General features: G+C 42.8%; 1 protein-coding gene across 2 annotated transcripts in view; it reads right to left on the reverse strand.

The window, feature by feature from the left end:
- Nucleotides 1-873: 873 nt before the first annotated feature.
- The window catches only part of ANKRD52 (ankyrin repeat domain 52), a 61,887-nt gene continuing 43,298 nt past the window's right edge, over nucleotides 874-19,462 (reverse strand). Inside the window, exons 16-29 of one of the 2 annotated variants that reach the window (XM_060253524.1) lie at nucleotides 17,307-17,418; nucleotides 17,062-17,133; nucleotides 16,419-16,620; nucleotides 16,177-16,264; nucleotides 14,927-15,044; nucleotides 14,453-14,672; nucleotides 13,725-13,812; nucleotides 12,267-12,413; nucleotides 11,101-11,184; nucleotides 10,164-10,309; nucleotides 7,730-7,812; nucleotides 5,371-5,453; nucleotides 3,376-3,467; nucleotides 1,235-1,747 (exon numbers count right to left, since the gene is read on the reverse strand). In XM_060253524.1, coding sequence (XP_060109507.1) covers nucleotides 1,503-1,747; nucleotides 3,376-3,467; nucleotides 5,371-5,453; nucleotides 7,730-7,812; nucleotides 10,164-10,309; nucleotides 11,101-11,184; nucleotides 12,267-12,413; nucleotides 13,725-13,812; nucleotides 14,453-14,672; nucleotides 14,927-15,044; nucleotides 16,177-16,264; nucleotides 16,419-16,620; nucleotides 17,062-17,133; nucleotides 17,307-17,418 — 1,780 coding nt within the window. In that variant the 3' untranslated portion in view covers nucleotides 1,235-1,502. Of the gene's footprint in view, nucleotides 1,748-3,375; nucleotides 3,468-5,370; nucleotides 5,454-7,729; nucleotides 7,813-10,163; nucleotides 10,310-11,100; nucleotides 11,185-12,266; nucleotides 12,414-13,724; nucleotides 13,813-14,452; nucleotides 14,673-14,926; nucleotides 15,045-16,176; nucleotides 16,265-16,418; nucleotides 16,621-17,061; nucleotides 17,134-17,306; nucleotides 17,419-19,462 lie in introns of both variants that reach the window. The other variant, XM_060253525.1, reaches the window with a different exon arrangement.

Raw genomic sequence — 19,462 nt, forward strand, 5'->3', positions numbered from 1 at the left:
AAAACCCAATACACTAATCCTACAGACATACGTACAAACACACACACGTGTGAGCTCCCTAATGAAACCTGCTGGATGGCATTCTATGGGGAGGGGGAATAATTATAAATACAAGCGTAGGATTGTAAGTAAGTTTTTGAAGTGCATTGTTTTCCTTAAAAAGGTGATACTTGCAGAAAGCTCTTTTTTGCTTTGTTTCTTTATAAATAATTTCTTTTTAAAAAAAAAGCAACACTGACTTGACTAATGTGGAAACACTGCACAACACAGAAAAGTGGGGGAAACCCAAGAAGGAAATTCTCTTTGGGGATCCAATGTTTTGGTACCTCCCCCCCACCCTCTGGGGAAAAAAAAAGAAAAAGCCTCCAGAAAGAGAAAATCCCTAAAGTGCCTGATATGGTAGGGATAATTCAGGCAGCGCATACGCAAGTTTTCAGAGAGGACCACATTGGCTGGGCAACAGCTCCCATTTTGCATACAAAGGAGTACAAGCTGCCTATGGTATCAGAGTGTCCCAGGTACAGTAGTTCTCAATTCAAGTGTTTTCACTGGAATCAAAAGGGGTAAGCACGACAAACACAAAACAGGGAGAAAAATTATTATCATCATCATCATAGAAGGAGCAGTTATAGTGGCACTTTGCCAGGCGCTGCTGCCCACCCTTGGTGGTCCCCTTATTTGTCAAACCCCTAATGCCAAATAAAAGAATGGAAGAAATTCAGGCTTCTGCTCCCTGCTTAGATTCCATGGTCAGCATAATGAATGTGATCAGCCAGGGACATGGAGAAAATTATCACATTAGCAAAGGGGTCCATACAGGGATGATCTAATTTCAGTGGCTCTGAGTTTCCAATTCAGCCCCCCCCCCCCAACCTGAGAGCTGTGCCCTCCTTCCTCAGCAAACCCATGTGAGAAATTAATTTGGTTTGGATTTGTTCAGTTCTCAGGAGCACCCAACCAATGGGAACTGAAGTTTAAATGGGTGGCCATGTAACATATCCAATGAAATCACAAGCTCAGAATCTATGGACAAGCCCTTGGGCGAAGAACAGAGGCAGTGAGACCTGAAGCAAACCTTTTCAGATTTCACAGACTAGTTTGTTTTTTTAAAAAAGACAGATTCATCCATTCTAAGGAATTCCAATCCAACAAGTCTAAATTTTGAGTAGGGCTAATATGTTTTTTTAAAGAATGCCAAAATATTTGCATGAAGAGCAGATCTACAACCTGCCTGCTTTCAATGCCATGACAATAACTGGCGGGCATAGGTTCATATGCAGTTGAATTTGAGAACCACATTCCTGCCTGACAGTTTTATTTAATGGCGTGAGATACTAGTGGTCAAACAAGAGTCTATATAGGAAGCAGAAGCTGAGATCTTCCTCCCCCCTCAGTACCCAGGCCATTTTGAAAGGTCCCTCCAGTCTTGTTCTCATTTAAAGTGTCCTATATTTATAGAATTTCTAAATAAATAGATTAGATCACCCATCATGGTTTTTAAGCTACTCCGAGTAACAACCATCTAAGCCGATGGCATTGTGCCTATCCTTGGTGTAGGGGCAGCTGTTTCCGTTGGGCAGGGCACTGCAAGCTGCCGTCTTGGCAGCAATACCGCAGTTCTTGAGGAGGTTGAAGCTGAAAGGGCTGATGGCGTCTTTAGGTGGAAAAGGCTTCATGGTGGAAAGGATAAGTGCCAGGCAGTCGGCAACGTCCTTGTTGGGGGCGCAAGCCAAGGCTGGGGTATGGCCTGTGAGACAAAGAGAAAGAAAGAGACTCAATCCCACCAAACCAATCCAGGGCAACAAGGCCAGTAAGGCTTTTCAAGTAAAACTGGGCCACCTTGCGAAACATACTGGATGTGTCTCATCAACTACACGGGCCATAAAGATTGAAGAAGAGCTTGGATTTATAACCTGCCCTTCACTCTGAGTCTCAGAGCAGCTTACAATCTCCTTTTCTTCCTCTTCCCACAACAGACATCCTGTGAGGTAGGTGGGGCTGAGAGAGCTCTGACAGAAACGGCTCTTGAGAGAACTGTGACTGACTCAAGGTCACTCAGCAGGTTTCATGTGGAGGAGTGGGGAATCAAACTTGGTTCTCCAGATTAGAATCTGCTGCTCTTAACCATTAAACCAAGCTGGCTCTCCAGTTGATCAAGTACTATCCATTGCAGACGCCTGTATTGCTGATAAGGATAGCACTTACTATGGCGTTCCCACTATTATGCGTGCTAACTAGAGAAAACTAGGAATACTTTTGGCACTACTAGACCTGGAAAATTGTACAACACTTATAAGAATGGTCCCTGGAAGAAGGATCTGAGATTCGAAATGGCTTGCAAAGCAGACCAGTTCTCCGTTGGACCACCTACTTTTAACACTGGACTGAATGTTATTTATAGGCTTTCAGCCACATAAGGACAGTAGGAGCATTGAGTAACGTATGAGGTTTTAACTTGGTGATAAGTACTGATATTATTCATTTTGTATTTTGATACTTATTATTCACAACAAGTTAAAATTGCATTTTACACGGAGAGATTTTCTTTCTGTTGTGGCTTGGAATGTTTAAAGCAGGTGGCCTGAGTCAGGAAAACTTTTGTGGAAGGGAGAAAATTGTCTCTAACACATATATTGCCAGCCCATTCACAGGATTCTCAGCTTCCAAAATCTGCAATATTGTCAATACTCTCTCACCTAAGTGAGTCCCTTTTTTCAAATGCATTCAGCCAGGAGAACAATGGAGGCAAGCGAATGCTCTAACATTCAAAGAGAAAGGTGAAAATGGATGTAGAGGGACAGAAATATTCTGTCATGAATCCTTAGAACCTGAAGCTCAACTTCCCTGTCCTGGCATCAATTTGCAAAAAAGCATGAGGGAAACTTTCTGGAGCAAGGAAAGAATGCAAACCAGTACAGCTTTGCCAGTTTATGCTGTTATGAAGCCCCGAACAACTCAGTGTTTCTTGAAAAATCCTGGGTTTTAAACTAATCTATACAGTGTCAATGTAAACCTGTGACCTCTCGTTCCAAATACATATAGTACAGGACAGCTTTTTCCTCAGCAAATAAAGGAGTTGAAAGACCATACTCCTTTTCTGGCTATGCTGCATCAAACAGATATTACTAACTTCCCAAAGAATAATCAATCTCTTTTTAGTTAAGAGTTAACCAAAAGGAAAGGGGGGGGAGGAGAGGAGATAATCTCATTCAGCTTCAAATCAAGACAGAACATATGCAACAATGTCAATTTCCACCCCTCTCCAACCAGTTGAACTAGCCATACTCTTCAGTTTGTTTGAATACGTTTTGCCAATCTTGAGTAACTGACCGTAAACAGTTACTGAGAAGAACTTCCAGGAATGAGAATACGCACCTTCTTCATCCACAGCAAGCACAGTGGCACCTCTGCTCAGCAGAGCCTGAACAACAGAGGCCAGTCCGTTTCGAGCTGCAATATGGAGCGGCCTGCAGACAGCAGGAAGGAAAAAGGGGAGGGGGGGGGGTTAGCTAGATTAAACTTGTATTCTTGGGCAGGCTGAGGGGGAGAGTTAACTGAGAGAAAGTGGACAGGCTGATTGATGAGAAGGGTCACAAGCTTGGAACTCAAGACACTCATCTGTGGTTATCTTTCTAGAATAAGTTTCAATTCACTGTGTTCTTGTGTGTCTTATTGTAAGAATGGCTGGAAGGTGTTACCGTGGTTGAAATCCTGACCTCTGGACAGGGGTGTGAAAATGCCTACGTCACAGCAGCAACTGCAAGTGGCACAGCTGTAGGTGGGAAGGGCACTATGTGGACCACTCTGCCACCACCTGCTCTGTTGCCACCGCCACTCCTTCCTGCCGCTCTTCTCCACTGTCCAGCCCCCTCTTCCAATCTGCAGCCCCCTGCCACCAAATTTCTACAATGTTGCTTGGTAAAGGAAAGGAGATGACTTTTGAAGTGCTGAAATGGGAGGACTGGAGTGGCTATGGGGGAGAGACCAAATGGACAGAAAACCCATAGCTACACTGTAGCTTCCTTTCTACTTTAGAGAAAGTTCGGTTTATATTTCCTCAGGAGTTAAGATGGAAAAAAGTGGGAGCCAGGCAACATCATGCACAGACTGTGCATTATCCCTTTTGTCCATGTGAGGAAAAATCCTTCTGTGGAAGCAGCCATGGTCCATGGTTCAGTATTATTGAGACCTTCTGATAAATAAATATACTTTCAGCAATTCATTATAAACCACTGTCTAAAAAAATGCTGCAATCCTCTTTCTAGGCCCAGTTGCAATTTCAGACAAATTAGAGAAAAATCTAGAGTTTTACAAAGATCCAAACCTCCTAACACCTAAACTGTCCCCTGATAAGACTGAAAAAGCAGTCAGTCCCTTTAGATGAGGCCCCTGCCTGGGACTGCAATTCTATGAAAAGATCAAACCACAAATGTGTGGACCAGGGTCTTTTCTGTGGCAGAGCTGCAACTACACCATTTCCTGTCCAAGGAGACCCATTGTGCTATGAACATTTTGTAATTTCAGACTCCAGGTTAAACCTCTTTCTCATCTAGTTTCAGTTTTTGATACTGATGACTATGGTGTTTGATACTGGTATTGCTTTACCCGTACAGTTGTTTTGGTTCCCCCCCACCACCTTCTTAGCAAATTTAAACTTCATTGGTTTTAAACTGCTAGCTTATATGTTAGCTGACTTGCCTGTGAAAGCTATAAAGGCAATACGGACATTTCTTATGAACAGTAAGATGTCCCACAATGACCAGTGAATCTGAACTTGGAGAAAATTTCATTACTATCTTTGAATAGATATAATTAGGCCCTCCAGACACAACTTATAAGGGCTATATAGCAATTTAGCAGTCACGCTTTTTGTACAGAGAATACTGGCTACTTTATTTTGGTGAGAGTGCTGAGAATTTTCTACAGAATATCTGCAGCCCTCCTTCCACTAAACTACAATTCCTAGGATTCCATGGAAAAGAAATGAGTGCTGAACAGATTTAACTCTGTAGTACCTTTTATTTAAATAAAACTTATCCCAACCAGGCCTCTACAAAACAACTGTAGAGGGAAAATGTGATCATTACATTCATTTTCCTGTGTTTCATTAAGGCTGTAACTGATGCCCCAGGTGATAAAATGTCCAGCATCACAGAAAGTGGTATGTTTTTTCCAGAGACCCGCCTCCAAATAGCTTCACTTCCTTTGTCAGGAGAGATATTAACTTCACTTTAAAATGAGACATCATTCCTATAACCTCCTTGTTTCCTTTCTTTAACTTTACAGTGCTATTGGATAGAAAAGAAAGCCAACTTATAGGGAAACGAGGAAGACAAGTTTTCCATTTCCACCACCTGTGCAAATACTCACATCTGCAGAGCACTGTTAGTTGCATTGATAAGGCCAAGGTCTTGGGTTTCTCCCAGAATCAACAAGGCACACTTTTCATGACCCTGGAAGGAAAGGTAGATAATTTAAAGGAATATTTCATTTTTTAGAACTGGTGCCTTTCTCCCCAAACTGGAAGAAGTCAGATGACATGTTCTCTCTCCTCCCATGTGCTAGCAGTTGCCATGACCTCCAGATTGGGCATGCTGCGGTTGTGCTGGCTGCATGCTATAGTTAGAGGAATCCAGAAATGGAAAAGGGCACTGCAAGTAGGGATGGGCATGAACCACAAAAATGGGGTTTGGTTCATGGTTTGTGGGTGAACCACAAACAGAACCACCAACTCCAAGAATGCAGTCAGCTCCTGTACAAACTGAACAAGTTTCATGAGGTTTGTGCCGAAACAGATGAGCTGTAGGGGCAGTATGCTCCCCGTGGCTCAGCTGTTTAAAGGGGCTTTCAGAGGCTGGCTGCCCAAGAAAGCACCTTCCAACAACCGAGCCATATTGGGCACTTTGATTCATGCTGATCAGCTATTTAAAGAAGCGGCCCAAGAAAGTCCCTTTAACCAACTGAGACACAGAGTTCTGTGCGGATCAGTGGTTTAAAGGGGTTTTCAAGGGCTGGCTGCCAAAGAAAGTCCCTTTAAACAACTGAGCCATGCAGAGTGGTATGCTCCCATGGCTTAGCCATTTAAAGGGACTTTCACAGGGAGTAGAAAGCAGTGATTTAAACGGCTCCCAGACACCAAAACCAAACAGCTGAGCTGTTTTTCATGAAGAGTAGAAAGCAGGGATTTAAAGAGCTTTCTGCTCTTTACAAACCACATCAAAATTAGAGATAATTTGTGGTGGTTCCTCAGTTTAACAATGCTTCACAAACTGGCAAAAATTTGTGCCCACGCCTCTCTGAAAGTAAGAAAGGAGGGAGTGCAAGTGTCCCTAGCATATTTTCTAATTCTGTAATCTGCCTTGACTAAACAAGGAAGGTATGCTATATATGAAACAGATAAATAATGTTCCAGGTCTTCTATGGTCTTGGGGCTTAGAATGTCTCCCCTGGACTGGATAAGTGTGTGTACATTCAACAATGGAATGATTCCATCTGAAACTGTTCAGCTGTCTCCTGGTAGACTGTATTTGTCAGCAGATGGGATGGTAGCCACTACTACAAGGCTTTAAGCATCTGAGTATCTTGCATCCTTCCCGATAGTAGTGTTATTTAATCAAGAGCAAGCAATGAGAGGGCCTCTTAATTACTCAGCACCTGACCTGTACCACCAAGTAATGGTATCATACCTGTGGTCATTCAGTGAAATTTTAAAGCTGAAATAACCCTCTGCTGCTCCAAAGCAAAAGGCAACCAGTAGGAAAAGGGAAGCAAAGTGGAAAAATCCACAAGGAATTATTGTTCAAGGAATCTTACACACTGGCACAGGAAGTGGGTTCTAGTAAATTCTGATTTTAAAACAGCAAGTTCCTAGCCCACACGGTCAAAACAGGGCAAGATCTCAGCGCCTGCAGGGCAGGATCCTGTCCTTTCTTAGTGCTCCACAGTTATCCTGTACCCCACATACATCTATGGCCTCCCTAATTCTTCTGCCAGCACAGTTTTCCTTGATAACTAAGGATATAAATCCTGCAGAAATTCATATGTGTTGGAATAAGGCAAGCTCAACAAATTTAACAGTAATCAATCTTTATAATGTATTTGGGAGGCATAATTTAATTTATTAGGGTTTGTAGAATCTTTCGGGATCAAGTGCCTTGTTCTACTGGAGAAAGTTTTCCTTCCAGACGTTTCGTTCTCAGCTGCAGAGAACATCCTCAGTGGCGTTGCAGCCAGAGCAGGTGCTCAGACCTTCTTGGCTGCTGTGCATTGAGTGGGGCTGGGGCTGCTGGAGAGCTGCTATTTGTAGGCTGGAGGGGGTGTGATGAAAGGGCAATAGGTTTGTGGATGTGCCCATTGTTTGGTGGGGCTTCCTGGAAGGGTAGTGATAAGGAAACTGGCTGTTGAATGTGACCATTGTTCTGTGTTAATTGCTGGGAAGGTTGGAAGGGGTTTGAAGATAAGGAAGATGGTTGTTGACTGTGCTGATTGTTCTGTGGAATTTGCTGGTTGTTCTGAGTCTACAAATAGCAGCTCTCCAGCAGCCCTGGAGGATGTTCTCCGCAGCTGAGAACGAAACGTCTGGAAGGAAAACTTTCTCCAGTAGAACACGGCACTTGATCCCGAAAGATTCTACAAACCCTAATGATGTTACCAGCCGTGAAAACCTGAAATCTTTGATAAAGGTAGCCAGAGAAGGTGCCTTATGCAGTATTACTCTCAAGCACTTTACCTTACTGCAGGCCAGGTGAAGAGCTGTGTTCTTGTTGACATCCAGCACAGTTAGATCCGCTTTTGCTCTGTACAGCAGAAACTCTAACAGTGGGACAAGATATATAAAACATCAATTTAGGACTTCTCCTTATGATTTCATAAAACATCATTCTTCCCAGGATACATCTCCCTTTGTCATATTTTCTTGCACTTAATTTTTAAGTGGGTGAAAAATGCTCTCATGCCCACTCCATCACACATTACTGATTTCTCTTATCAAAGTGTTGGACAGGGCTTTTTTTGGTAGAAAAAAACCTGGCAGTTCATTTGCATATTAGGCCACACCCCGACACCAAGCCCGCCAGAACTGTGCATTCCTGCTCAAAAAAAGCCCTGGTGTCGGAGGAAGAGAGGGTGATGCTGATCAAAATCACCTGATAATACAGTTTTGCACTTTGCCAAGTCTGCAGGCATGCTTGCTTTTTTTATTCATGATATGCCTTTCTCTCTCGCGGAACTCAAGAGGTTTACAATATAAATATTACAATAACATTTTTAAAACACAATAAAAGCAAGTTATAAAATCCCATTAAAAGCCTACAATTAGGGCTGCCAATAAAAAAACTAAATCAATCAAAAGCAGTCCTAAATAAAACTATCTTCAGCAGCCTCCTGACAAATGAGGGGGCCAGGTGTTCCTCCCTGGGGAGGTTTGTTTCATACTTCTGGGGCTGCCACTGAAAAGGTCTTCTCTTGTATGCCCACCAGATGAGTCTATTTGATGGATGGCGCAGCCAGGAAAGCTTCTCCCGTGATCTTGATAAACCTAGCCCATCTCTGAACAACTTGCACGATTATGGTGTCTTCAGAATCTGCAAAAATGCCTATCCCCAAGAAGAGATCAAGAGCAAGTCTCTGGCTTGCATACTTGAAAATGCATACAAGCTGGTGCGAAGGGATTATGCATTTCGAGAAACAGGCAGTTTATTAGTTTGCACTCTCTCTCTCTCTCTCACACACACACACACACACACTTGCATTGTTTTTTATCTCATGCACTTAAGTATCAAGGGTAATTTCTGGATGAAGGGACCAGAGGACAGGGTGCATGAGCCCAAGGCCGCCTCCTGATCTTTCCTCACGATGAATCTCTGGGGGTGGCTCTGGATATTGCTAGACCATTACAGCCGGCTAATAGACCAATAGGTTTCTTCCAATGCAAAAACTGCAAGGCCTATAAATACTTTCTGGAGGGGACAGCATTTTTGAATAAAATGAAGGAACTTAATATCCAATGTGATTTCTTTGCAGGATGTAAAACAGAGAACATTATCTATCAGGCTTTTTGCAAATGTGGGATGTGATATACAGGCATGTCCACACGTGCAGTAAATACATGGATGTTGGAACATCAGGTCAGAATTTCCAGGGGCATGGAAAATGCCCCAATGAAAGATCATTGCATCAGCATGGGACAAAGCCCAGAGGACGAGATTCTGTATAATTTATATGTATAAAAACAAAGAATACAAAAAAGAGGATGTGAAAAAATTTTTTATTACAAATGGAGGCGAAATTTATATTTAGACTTAAAACATGAACCATATGGTTTTAACAAGGAGATAGAATATACAGCATTTATCTAAATTTCATTGGCTACACCTGGTAAGCAGCAGCAAATATTCCTTTAAAACTAAGGTGGGGTAGGCTTCATAATGAAAGATGTTCACACTAAAATGAGAAACTTAATGCTGTGATTAGAGAATGTAGAACGGGGGTAAGCCTTTGCATATAATTATTGTTTTGATATGTTAAAGTGTAATTTATATTTTTTTGTTTAAGCCTTGGTTGGTAATTATTATCATTGCAGTTCCTAAATAGTTGAGCCGTTAAACTGAAGAAGGAATTGAAACATCATCAAAATCTAGGGAGACGTCTTTTTAAGAAAGCAGCTGCGTTGAAGCTATGTTCCTCAGGAGCATCCGCATTGTGAATTTCAGTTGGACTATTTCCAAGTTTGGACTTATATCTATTCATTTGAGGATGGGGTTTTTTGGCCCCCCCTAGGGTTTCTTTTACTTTAAAAGGCCCTAGCACCGCTGGCCTCTATCATTATTGTATTGTTTATTATGCATTGTACACAATCCTTATATATTTTTGCAAACTGAAAGACGGTGTATTACTTGGTGGCTTTGATCAGTCTACTAATTACACCAAGTGCCCTTCAAGCAGCAGCAGCAATCAGAAATTAGCTGGGTAAAGACCTGAGCCAGACACACGTCTCAGACCAGCATTTGGCTATTTGAATGTTTCAAAGATGATTGCCTAGCTGTCCCTCAGCCTAGACCTTATGCACATTTTAAAGGCTGTGGCACTGCAAGCAGACCTCAGGAATGGATAGCATCTGATGGCATGAATAAGGCAGGCACAGGGGCAGAGGATTCACCACACACCAAGAGCTGCTGTCCGGCCATTTTCAGCAGCCATCATGAGAGGGGTCCTTCCCAGTTGGTCAGTCATGTCTACCTCAGCCTGGTGGCGCAAAAGCAGCTGTAAACCATGGATGTTGTCTGCAAAGGCAGCAGCGTGAAGGGGGGTCCTGGAAAGAGAAGAGGATATGCTGTTAACAGCTTCTTCTGAAAGGACTTTAACTGTCAGTGAAGAGTGCAGCTCTAGCTCATTTTTACGTGGGGGAGGGGGGCTGTCATCTTTCTGAGGATAGTTTTTCCATGCACTTGATACAACACTACAAAAATGTTCTTTCTCCTCAGCCATAATGACAGGGATTGCTGTAGCTGCACAAGTCCCATGAGCATGTACTGAATAGTTCTGACATTACTGCTAAACCAAAAGATAACTCCTTTCTGCTTGATCTTTTCTGTTCACACCACAAAGTGACTAACCACTTTTTATCTTACCATCCAACTAAACATTACAGAAGATAAAAAGCAGCTACCACCAACGATGATGGTGGTATTTCTCCCACCCATGCCATTCGCTCCTTAATGCTTAAAGACACAAAACATTGGCTGTTGGCTGTCACAAAAGCTTGGAGCACAATTCAAAGGGTACAGAAACTTGGAAGCGTAGCTACATCACATGGGAGAAAAAGGAGAAGATAATGTGTTTAGTGGCAACCAAAGAGAGAACAGAACTGAGGCCAGATCATCAGATTAGAACTCTAGTAACTAGGCTGTATGTTTATCCCCATTTGATACCAGAAGGGTGCAAGAGATGGGGCCTCAGCCTCTTCCCTTCTAGCAGTTCCCCTTGTTTTTATGCCATTTCATGAAAGGAAGTGCCTTGTCCAAGCACTGAAGCAAGCAAGGAGGTGACAATACAGCCAAGAAGTCCAGCAATGGCAAACAAGACTGCAAACAAAACACTCACCTTCCTTTGGCATCTCTGCTATTAACAATCTTGGCACCCAGTGCTTCTACAAGCATTTCAGCAGTGCCATCCTGGTTGTTAATTCTGCAGAAGAAAAGAAATGTAACAAAACAAATTGATGCGGCTTGGCTTAATTTTCTTCTGCATAGTGTTAAGAGAAGAACGGCTGAGAAAGATGGCATGTTTTACGTACAAGAGGAAGGGCTGTAGCTCCATTCCAGAGAGCATACTTTTCATGCAGAAAAATCCTGAATTCAATCTCTTTATAAAAGTACTACAGGGAGGAGGGCTATCTATTACTAGGGATAGGCATGATGTGGGAAAATGTGGTTCATGTCAATTCATGGCCAAACAATGGCCCAAACCAAACCGGGAGGTTTGTTTGCAAACTGAACTGGTTCGTGACCCTGCCAACTCTGTTGAAACAGACCATAGTCCCTTTAAATGGGGTCTGCAAAAAGCCCAAGAAACAGAAAACATGGGTTTAGAGACTAAGAGTCCCTTAGAACTACAGCTTTCTGCTCTATCCACAAACAACTTCAGAAGTTCATGGAAGTTAATGACAGTAGATCCCTCGTGAACGTTTGTTTGTGAAGCATGAACAGGGCAAAACTTGTAATGAATTTTCCTTTGTGATTTGTTCCTACCCATCCCTACTTATTACCATGGAGAGCCGCTTCTAACCAGAACAGACTGAGCCAGATTGACAAATGGCCTGATTCAGTTTAAAGCAGCTTTGTCTCTATGCACATTATTCCCCTCCCTCCAGATTTCTAAGTAATTTTAACTCTGCTGTTTTAACTGCAGGCAAGTTGAAAGAACAAAAATGTACTGAAGCAGAAAAAAAGGGGGGGGCAGCAGAAAGGCATACAGTGTGCACAGTGAGGAGCACTCTTGGTAGCTTTCTCCCAACAATGGAACTTCCTGCCCCCGAAGGTCATCCAACTTAAATATGAGCATCTTCTAGATCTTCAGGTGGCTTTTAGAGGCCAGGCTTAACGCAGCAGGAAGCTAGGGACTTTTTAAAATGGTTTCATGTGATGAAATTTTATTCTTGATCCTCCAGGATGAGGAAGGTTATAAATCTGAACACAGAAAGTGGTAATACCCAGGATACCCCCAAATTTAGGTAAAGGCCCCTTTACCACTCCCAGAATTGGGGATACCTGGCCCGATGTCTGAATGCAATGGTCAAGTGGTTGAGGAAGAATAAATTGAAGCTGAATCCACGTAAGACAGAGATGCTGCTGGCCGGGAGGGCTGCTGCTTTAAGTAGAATTGTTCTTCCTACCAACGATGGTGTGCAACTTTCACAGAAAGATAATGTTAAGAGCTTGGGAATCATGTTGGATCCTTGCCTCCTGTTGGAGAAACAGGTGTCCATGCCTGAGAAAAAATGATTTTTTTCCAGGTTCATTTAGTTAGGAAGTTGGCTTCCCATTTGCTGATGCCTGATCAGGCCATACTGATTCATGTTTCAGTAAACCCAAGACTAGATTACTGTAACATGCTCCACTTGGGGCTACCCTTGAAGACAATCCAAAAAATGTTATTAATTACTTTCATGACCCAGGGCTCACATATTGGAAAGGTTGCCTCTCCATGTATGTTCCCATGTAACAACTTTTGTTTTTTTCCCCAGCAAGGTCCATTGTCAGTGCCCCTTCTCAGGCAAGTTCTGCAATGGCCTGGGTCTGAGTTTTCAAGTGCTGTTCCATGCTTATATAACAGTTTTCTAAAAAAAATTAGAGAGCTTCTGGGGTAGCTGGAGCATGGGCTCTAAAGGGGAATATCCTACTATTAGGGCATAATGTGTTTTCTAGTTGTAATTTTAATGTTTAATTGTACCTATGCTGTGATTACCTGCTTGGATCCTGAGTGACTGTAGAAAGGAGAGCACGTAAGAATTTTAAATTAAAAAAAAAATGAAACAAAAGAAATGGAAACTGGAAACGAGGACAGTAGAGCATTCTGCTATGAAGAACTGCGCCTTGCCTGCATAGCTTGCTAGCCCTAGGAGAAATCCTTGACTGCCACAACTGACTCACCATTTTCCTGGTGGTGAGGAAAAGGCTGCATATGCCATCTAGTGGTTTCCATAAAAACTACATCCCCAAGATAAACCTCTTTTTTTACCTGTTATCCAAAATCAAGATTCTTCCCACCTACAATATTTAGCATATGTCTGTTCTACATGTGTCTACAGTTAATATTCTACATGTCTATTCTCCAAATGAACACTGGCTTGATACTTCTAGCCAAAGAGCCATGGGAACTGTGACAGGAGCTCCAACAAAAAAGATTCTAAGCCCATCAGAAGACCACACTTCCCAGGCTTCTGCATATAAGAGTGTTACATATGACTTTTTTATCACTGACAATGTGCTACATGTGTAGACCAGTTTTTGCATCAAAAGGTCTTCAGAACAAAAAGTGGTTCACTGCAACCATCTATCTTTAGAAGTAGTGCTTCAAAAAGACAGCATTATTTGGGATGGTTCCTGTAGAAAGCCTATAGTCCAGGTCTCACTACCAGAGCAAAAGTCCATCTTTGTTTTTCCTCTCCACCCATTAATCCCCTCTACCACACTCCCACCATATTTCAAGGGCCAACTGAGACTTACACTGCACAGTGCAATGGAGTAAAGGGGTTTCCTTCTAGGTATGCAAATGGATTGTGTTCAAGTAACAATTCAAGACAATCTTCATGCCCTGGCAAGGAAAGAGAAGAGGCAGGCAAAATGATTAGATCACCCTCTAGCTTCAAGAAATTAAATACCAGCAAAATCAAGAGATTCATTCACCCATCTGGTTGTTTTTCAAGTTCTAGAGAATTCTTCAGATAACAACAAAAAAGACATAGACTTGGACTTGGTGATCACGAGTTTCTGCGCTTCCCTCTAATGAGAGAAGCTGTAACAATCTGACCTTTGCTTTGCGGAGGACTTAGTAGCTACAACACAGACTCTGTTCTCCACATCCAGAATGAGAGCGCACTGTGCCAATTTGCATAATTAATGTGCAATTTATTTTGCCAATGTGATTTTTAGCATTCCTGGAATTTGGAGGTTAACAAAAGAGACCAAGATGATTGAAGGACAGCAAGGAGGTAGAGATGGGCAAGCAAAGCCATGGGGAGGTACAGACAAATTTAAACAGAAAGATTCCTTAAGGACAGAACCTTTAATAACCACTGCCCTAAGCACCAAGAAGCATAATTTTGCTGCATCATCTCATACTGTAGCTTGTTATTTGCCAGGACCTTGCTGAACATACCAATCCACTTCGGCTGGCTCACAATATGCTACAGAGAAGAATACTGGAAATCATATACATCCCTCTGAATTCTTACCGCTGTACGAAGCCCAGTGCATTGGTGAGTAGCCACTATAGTCCACCACGGAGTCCAGAGGGTCAGTAGAGAGCGCTGCCTGCAGCAAGGTCCTCAGGATTTCAGAATGCCCACACACCGAGGCAAAATGGATCGGGGTCCGGCCCTTGAAATCCCGACACAATACAAAGGCATCATGGTCCAGCAGTGCTGCAAGGCAGTCTTCACAGCCAGTAACAGCCTGGGAGCAGCAAAGAACAGCAACTAATGAGAGAATATGCCCAACACAAATACTATTGTGACAGTACCTGTGTACGTAGGCATTTCCCTTTGATAGAATGCCCTCTGGAAGGTTTCAAATGTACAGTGTCTGACTACTGAATGTTTCAATTTCAGTGTTTACTTTTTTATCATAATGACTGAAGACCCACACAGCCAGCTCTCTACAGGGCTATGCTGGTGACCTGTGAAACCACAAGCAATGCTTCCACTCACCCCTCGGTGCAGTGCAGTCCTGCCTCTCCTGTCTGCTGCATCCACGGTGGATCCCTTCTCTAGTAAGAGGTGGACACAATCTACATGGCCATTCATGATCGCCAACATCAATGGGGTTCTGTTAAGAAAGCGAGAATCTCTCAAATCACAGCAAAACCAAATGTTCCCACTGTAAGACTGGTTCACCCCTACTGGAGAGAGCTTCGAAATTTCGAATACTAGGAAGTTGTTGAGACAGCATCTTGAGAAATGGAATCAGAAGAATGAAAGGCAGGTCAGCCTTGAATTCTAAATCAGGGTTGCAGAAAGGAATTAGAGGCTTATTGGTCAGAATGGGAATAGCTGCAAAGCCAGAAACTGAATTATAATCCTAATTCTAGGGGATATTAAGAATTTGCCCTGTGATTAAATGACAGGCAGCAATTACAGACCCTAGTTACTATCATCAACTCTGGGAAGGTGATGAAAATAAAGTACTGGAACATCTGGATTAGGATGAGAAAGCTCCTCAACATGATCTCCAGAAGGGGCTTACCCTTGTTTGTTCAATACACTTCATTTTATTCAGGAATAAAGCTCTCTCCTGCAGGTGTAGGCATCATGTACTGTAAGTAGGAATGTATATATTTGGAACTAAAAATAAATAAGCAAAGCTCTGTCCTGAAGTCTCCCACATTTTGCACCAAGTAAACCTCAGCTCTGCAATGTGCACCATCTCTCTTATTCTGCGTAACCTATTCTCAGGGTTTTTGTTGAGCAGGAACTAATTTGCATATTAGACTACACCCCTGGTGCCAAGCCATCTGGAACTGCTTTCCTATGAGTTCCTGCTCAAAAAAGTCCTGTCTATTCTGTCATTTTTACTGATATGTAAATTTCATTCTGGCTTTGCCACTACAGAAGAAGAGCAAAGAACCATGCAAAGAAAGAGACCCTTCCTTTTCCTTCATCTACTAGAAACCTTGTTCAATCCATCTAACTTCAGAGATTACAGCAGGCACAGTCATATTTAAACCTGATCCTTCTGAAAATGAAAGGTGAGATTCTCAGAAATTTTCTTCTCAATACCATATTCTGCAATTTTTCTAGGCTATTGTGGAGTTAGAGCATACACTATTTGTCATTATTTATATAGCAGCTTGGGATTCTTATAAAAAAAAAAGCTGCCATCAGTCCTGCCTAGTAACCGTCACAGAAGGACCTCCACCCTAAATACAGAGGGATTAGGATACAATCCAATGGAAACTCACTGCCCATGGATGTCCATGACATCTGTGATGTCGACTCTCTCCCCGCTGTCAATGAGAAGATGCAAGGAATCTGTGTTCCCATAGGCAGCTGTAAGAAATAAAAGAGGAAGAATTAAGAAAATACACACAGAACTTCTCCCCCACTTCCTTAAACTGCCATTTCTTCAAGGGACTCAGGGCACTCAAAAGCTTGTTTGCATGATCAGGCAGGATAGCAAGGAAAGGAAATGTTCTGCTCTCACCTGCAGCATGTAGGGGTGTCCACTTCTTTTTTTTCTCCTTCACAAGAGCAGAAGCACCATGGCTGGTGAGCACCTCCACGCACTCCGTAGAGCCCCTCTCCGTGGCAAGATACAAAGCTGTCCGCCCTTTGTGGTCCCGCACATCCAGGTTCACCAGGGTTTCGGCAAGTGTCTTCAGGGCTTCACAGTGACCATTATAGGCCTGAAAGCAGCACCAAAAAAGAGTTTATTTGCAAGGGTCTCAAAGTCTGTTAACAGACTGTTAATCCCCACCCTGTACTGAAATTAAACTCAAGCACATGCAACTGAAATGAACACACATTCTTCTCCTGTAGATTTCTGCCTCCCTCATTTATCTTCTTTGCCTCAACTGAAAGACTGCAAGCACCTCAGGATAGAAGCTCTCGTCTCATACCCTGTTAAATGTCGTGAGCACTGATGGTGTAATAACAAAATGAACTGGCTTTCCTCCTTGTTTGCCTACAAGGCTAAACAAGGAGGATTGAACATATGTGTTTGTGCCCTGATTCCAGGCTCTCTTCTCACTGTTCAAGAACAATGCTGGCACTCAAAAGATAATCAAACAAGGTTACTATTCACAATACAGTAAGAATACAGAATGCTGCAAAATCTAAACACTTACAGCTAAGTGCAAAGGGCTGACTGGAATGGTGCTTTCCACATCGTCCAGGCAGTTAAAAGACATTTCCAGGAGCTACAATAAAAGAAGGCACAATATCTGTTCCCAACTGTAGAAATACTCCAGCTCTTATTGCTCCTACATCCCCTTAAAGCAACAGTGCCAATCTGCTACAAAATCTTTACTCAGCTATCCAAGAAAAATACAGACTGGCGTTCAGAGCAAGAATGACCACTATGACAACTTACCAGTTCAAGGTTCTGTCTGTTGCCATAGGCAGCTGCATAGTGGACAGCGGTATAGCCCTGCTTGTCCCGGAGAGATGGGTCAGCACCATTATCCAGTAAGAACTCTAAACAACTGAAACATACCATTAGGTTAGACCAGGGAATAAAGCAGGTGTATTTTTAGGAGGGCACAAAGTTGCTGTGCAAACCTAGACTTTGGCTCTGTTATGAAAGTACCCCACAATGGCATCACGAAAGAAGCCACACTTCTCAATGAAATCAGGGAGCTCCTCTGGCCAAAGTCACATACTCTGATCGAATAAGGAAAATAATATTCAGACGTTAGTAACAATAAAGCACCACTTTCAGCCACAATTAAGTGAGCTAAGAGGAAGACACTGGATCATTGGACTTAGCATGAGAGTCTCTTTTCATCAGCCACTGGAGGGTATCGGTGGGAGGGTTACTCCTACCACCCTGCTTCACAGGCAGGGCTGTGCAGAAGATCTTGCAGGGTCATTCAGTTTCTGGTGTGAGGTGGATCCCCCCATGTCATTCATCAGTGTAGAAAAAAACGGAATGTTTCTTAAATAAGAAGTATCTAAACAGAAGATGATGCTTCAGTTATGAAGGTGCAGCCTACTACTTTTTTTTTTGTATTTTTGAATGTGAGCATGCCTAAGGAGCCCACTGGGAAAGAACCTGCTGGATCACCCACCTGTTTAATGCAGCTTCAGCATAAGAATTCATAGCTACATAGCATCTTGAGAACAAGGAACAGGCGTCCTACAACTCTCTCTCAGGAGAGCATTTGTGGGGGGAAACGGCTGAGGCTACAGCACCTCTGGTGACATGGGCAGTAACCCAAGAAGAAATCAGAAGATGCTGGGTCTTATATACCATGACAAAATTTACAGATTATTCCTTATCTTGCAATTGTGGCTCTGGACACCATCCTCCCATGGATGAGAACTGAAGACAGACAAAAAAAGACATCTGATGATCAGAAGGATGCCATGCATTTGATACCTCCAATTTGTGTCACTCCATTTCAGGAGAGTGGTTTGGTGAAGGGAGAATAATGGGAGCACTATGAAAAGGGGAATTCATCTTGGATGAAGGTGGGGTCAGCTTGTAATACTACACTTTGAAGGATGACAGACAATTCCTTTCTTATGAAAAGAAAACAGAGTTCTGATAGTAATCTGGTTGGGGCCATGGCAACCTCCTCAGACAAAACCTAGACAGGATGGCATTGCGGAACTTTCTTATCCAATCTGGTGGAAGATATGCTCTGACTGCTTTGGATGGATTCCAGATGGATTAAGGTTTAAGAGGAGATAAGACAATTCTTCTCTCAACTGGCTAGGAGCCTGTAAATTTGCAGACTTCACATGGTTGTGAGGACGTGCTGCTTCCCTTGCTGGCTGGAGGGAGAGGGATGCAGAAAGTTGTCTAGGTAGTGATGTATGTGGATTCCTTGTAGCCAAAGTTGTGTAACCACTTGTGGGGCTGAGGAGCACCCTATACTGTTGGTGTAGCTGGTTATATGAGAACCAGAATTATTGCTTGTAATGAGAATAAATGGGAATATGAAGGTAGGATGATACAGAAAAATGGTTGTCAAGGTCTTCACTCTGAACTTCCTCTCCCTCTCTAGGTTCTTCAGATCTAGGACTGCCCTCCAATCTGTGTTCTTTGGGCACGACAGAGCAGGTACCTGAGATCTATACATCTGAGGTACCTGTTCTCCTGGCTTGAATATTGATAAGATAAGCTATTGCTTTAAAACAATTACCCAGTGTTTCTTTGGTTGGAGAAGTAATGAATCTCTCCATAATTTTGTGAATTACTTTAGTCTTCCAACTGTACTGGATCACCTGCAACACACACCAATCTGTGATGGACCTGTTCCATGCAGGATAGTACCTCTGCAGGCGCACCCCTATTGGAGGCTGGGTGTTATGCCTATGAGCTTCTATCTGATTCTGTGTTAAGTAGTTTGTCTCAGCTTAGAAGATGAGGTGGTGGGTTTTTTTACTGGGACCTAATGGTACACTGCCTACTCAATGGCTGGAGAAGTGCCCACTTCAACAGAATAGCTGGCTGGATCCAAACAAAGGGAAGAGTACAGCAAAACTGCAGAGCTGCATCCTGCTGGCTTGAAAGAGCTCCAT

This window comes from Heteronotia binoei, chromosome 13 (assembly GCF_032191835.1).
Source record: "Heteronotia binoei isolate CCM8104 ecotype False Entrance Well chromosome 13, APGP_CSIRO_Hbin_v1, whole genome shotgun sequence".
NCBI classification, from domain to species: domain Eukaryota; kingdom Metazoa; phylum Chordata; class Lepidosauria; order Squamata; family Gekkonidae; genus Heteronotia; species Heteronotia binoei.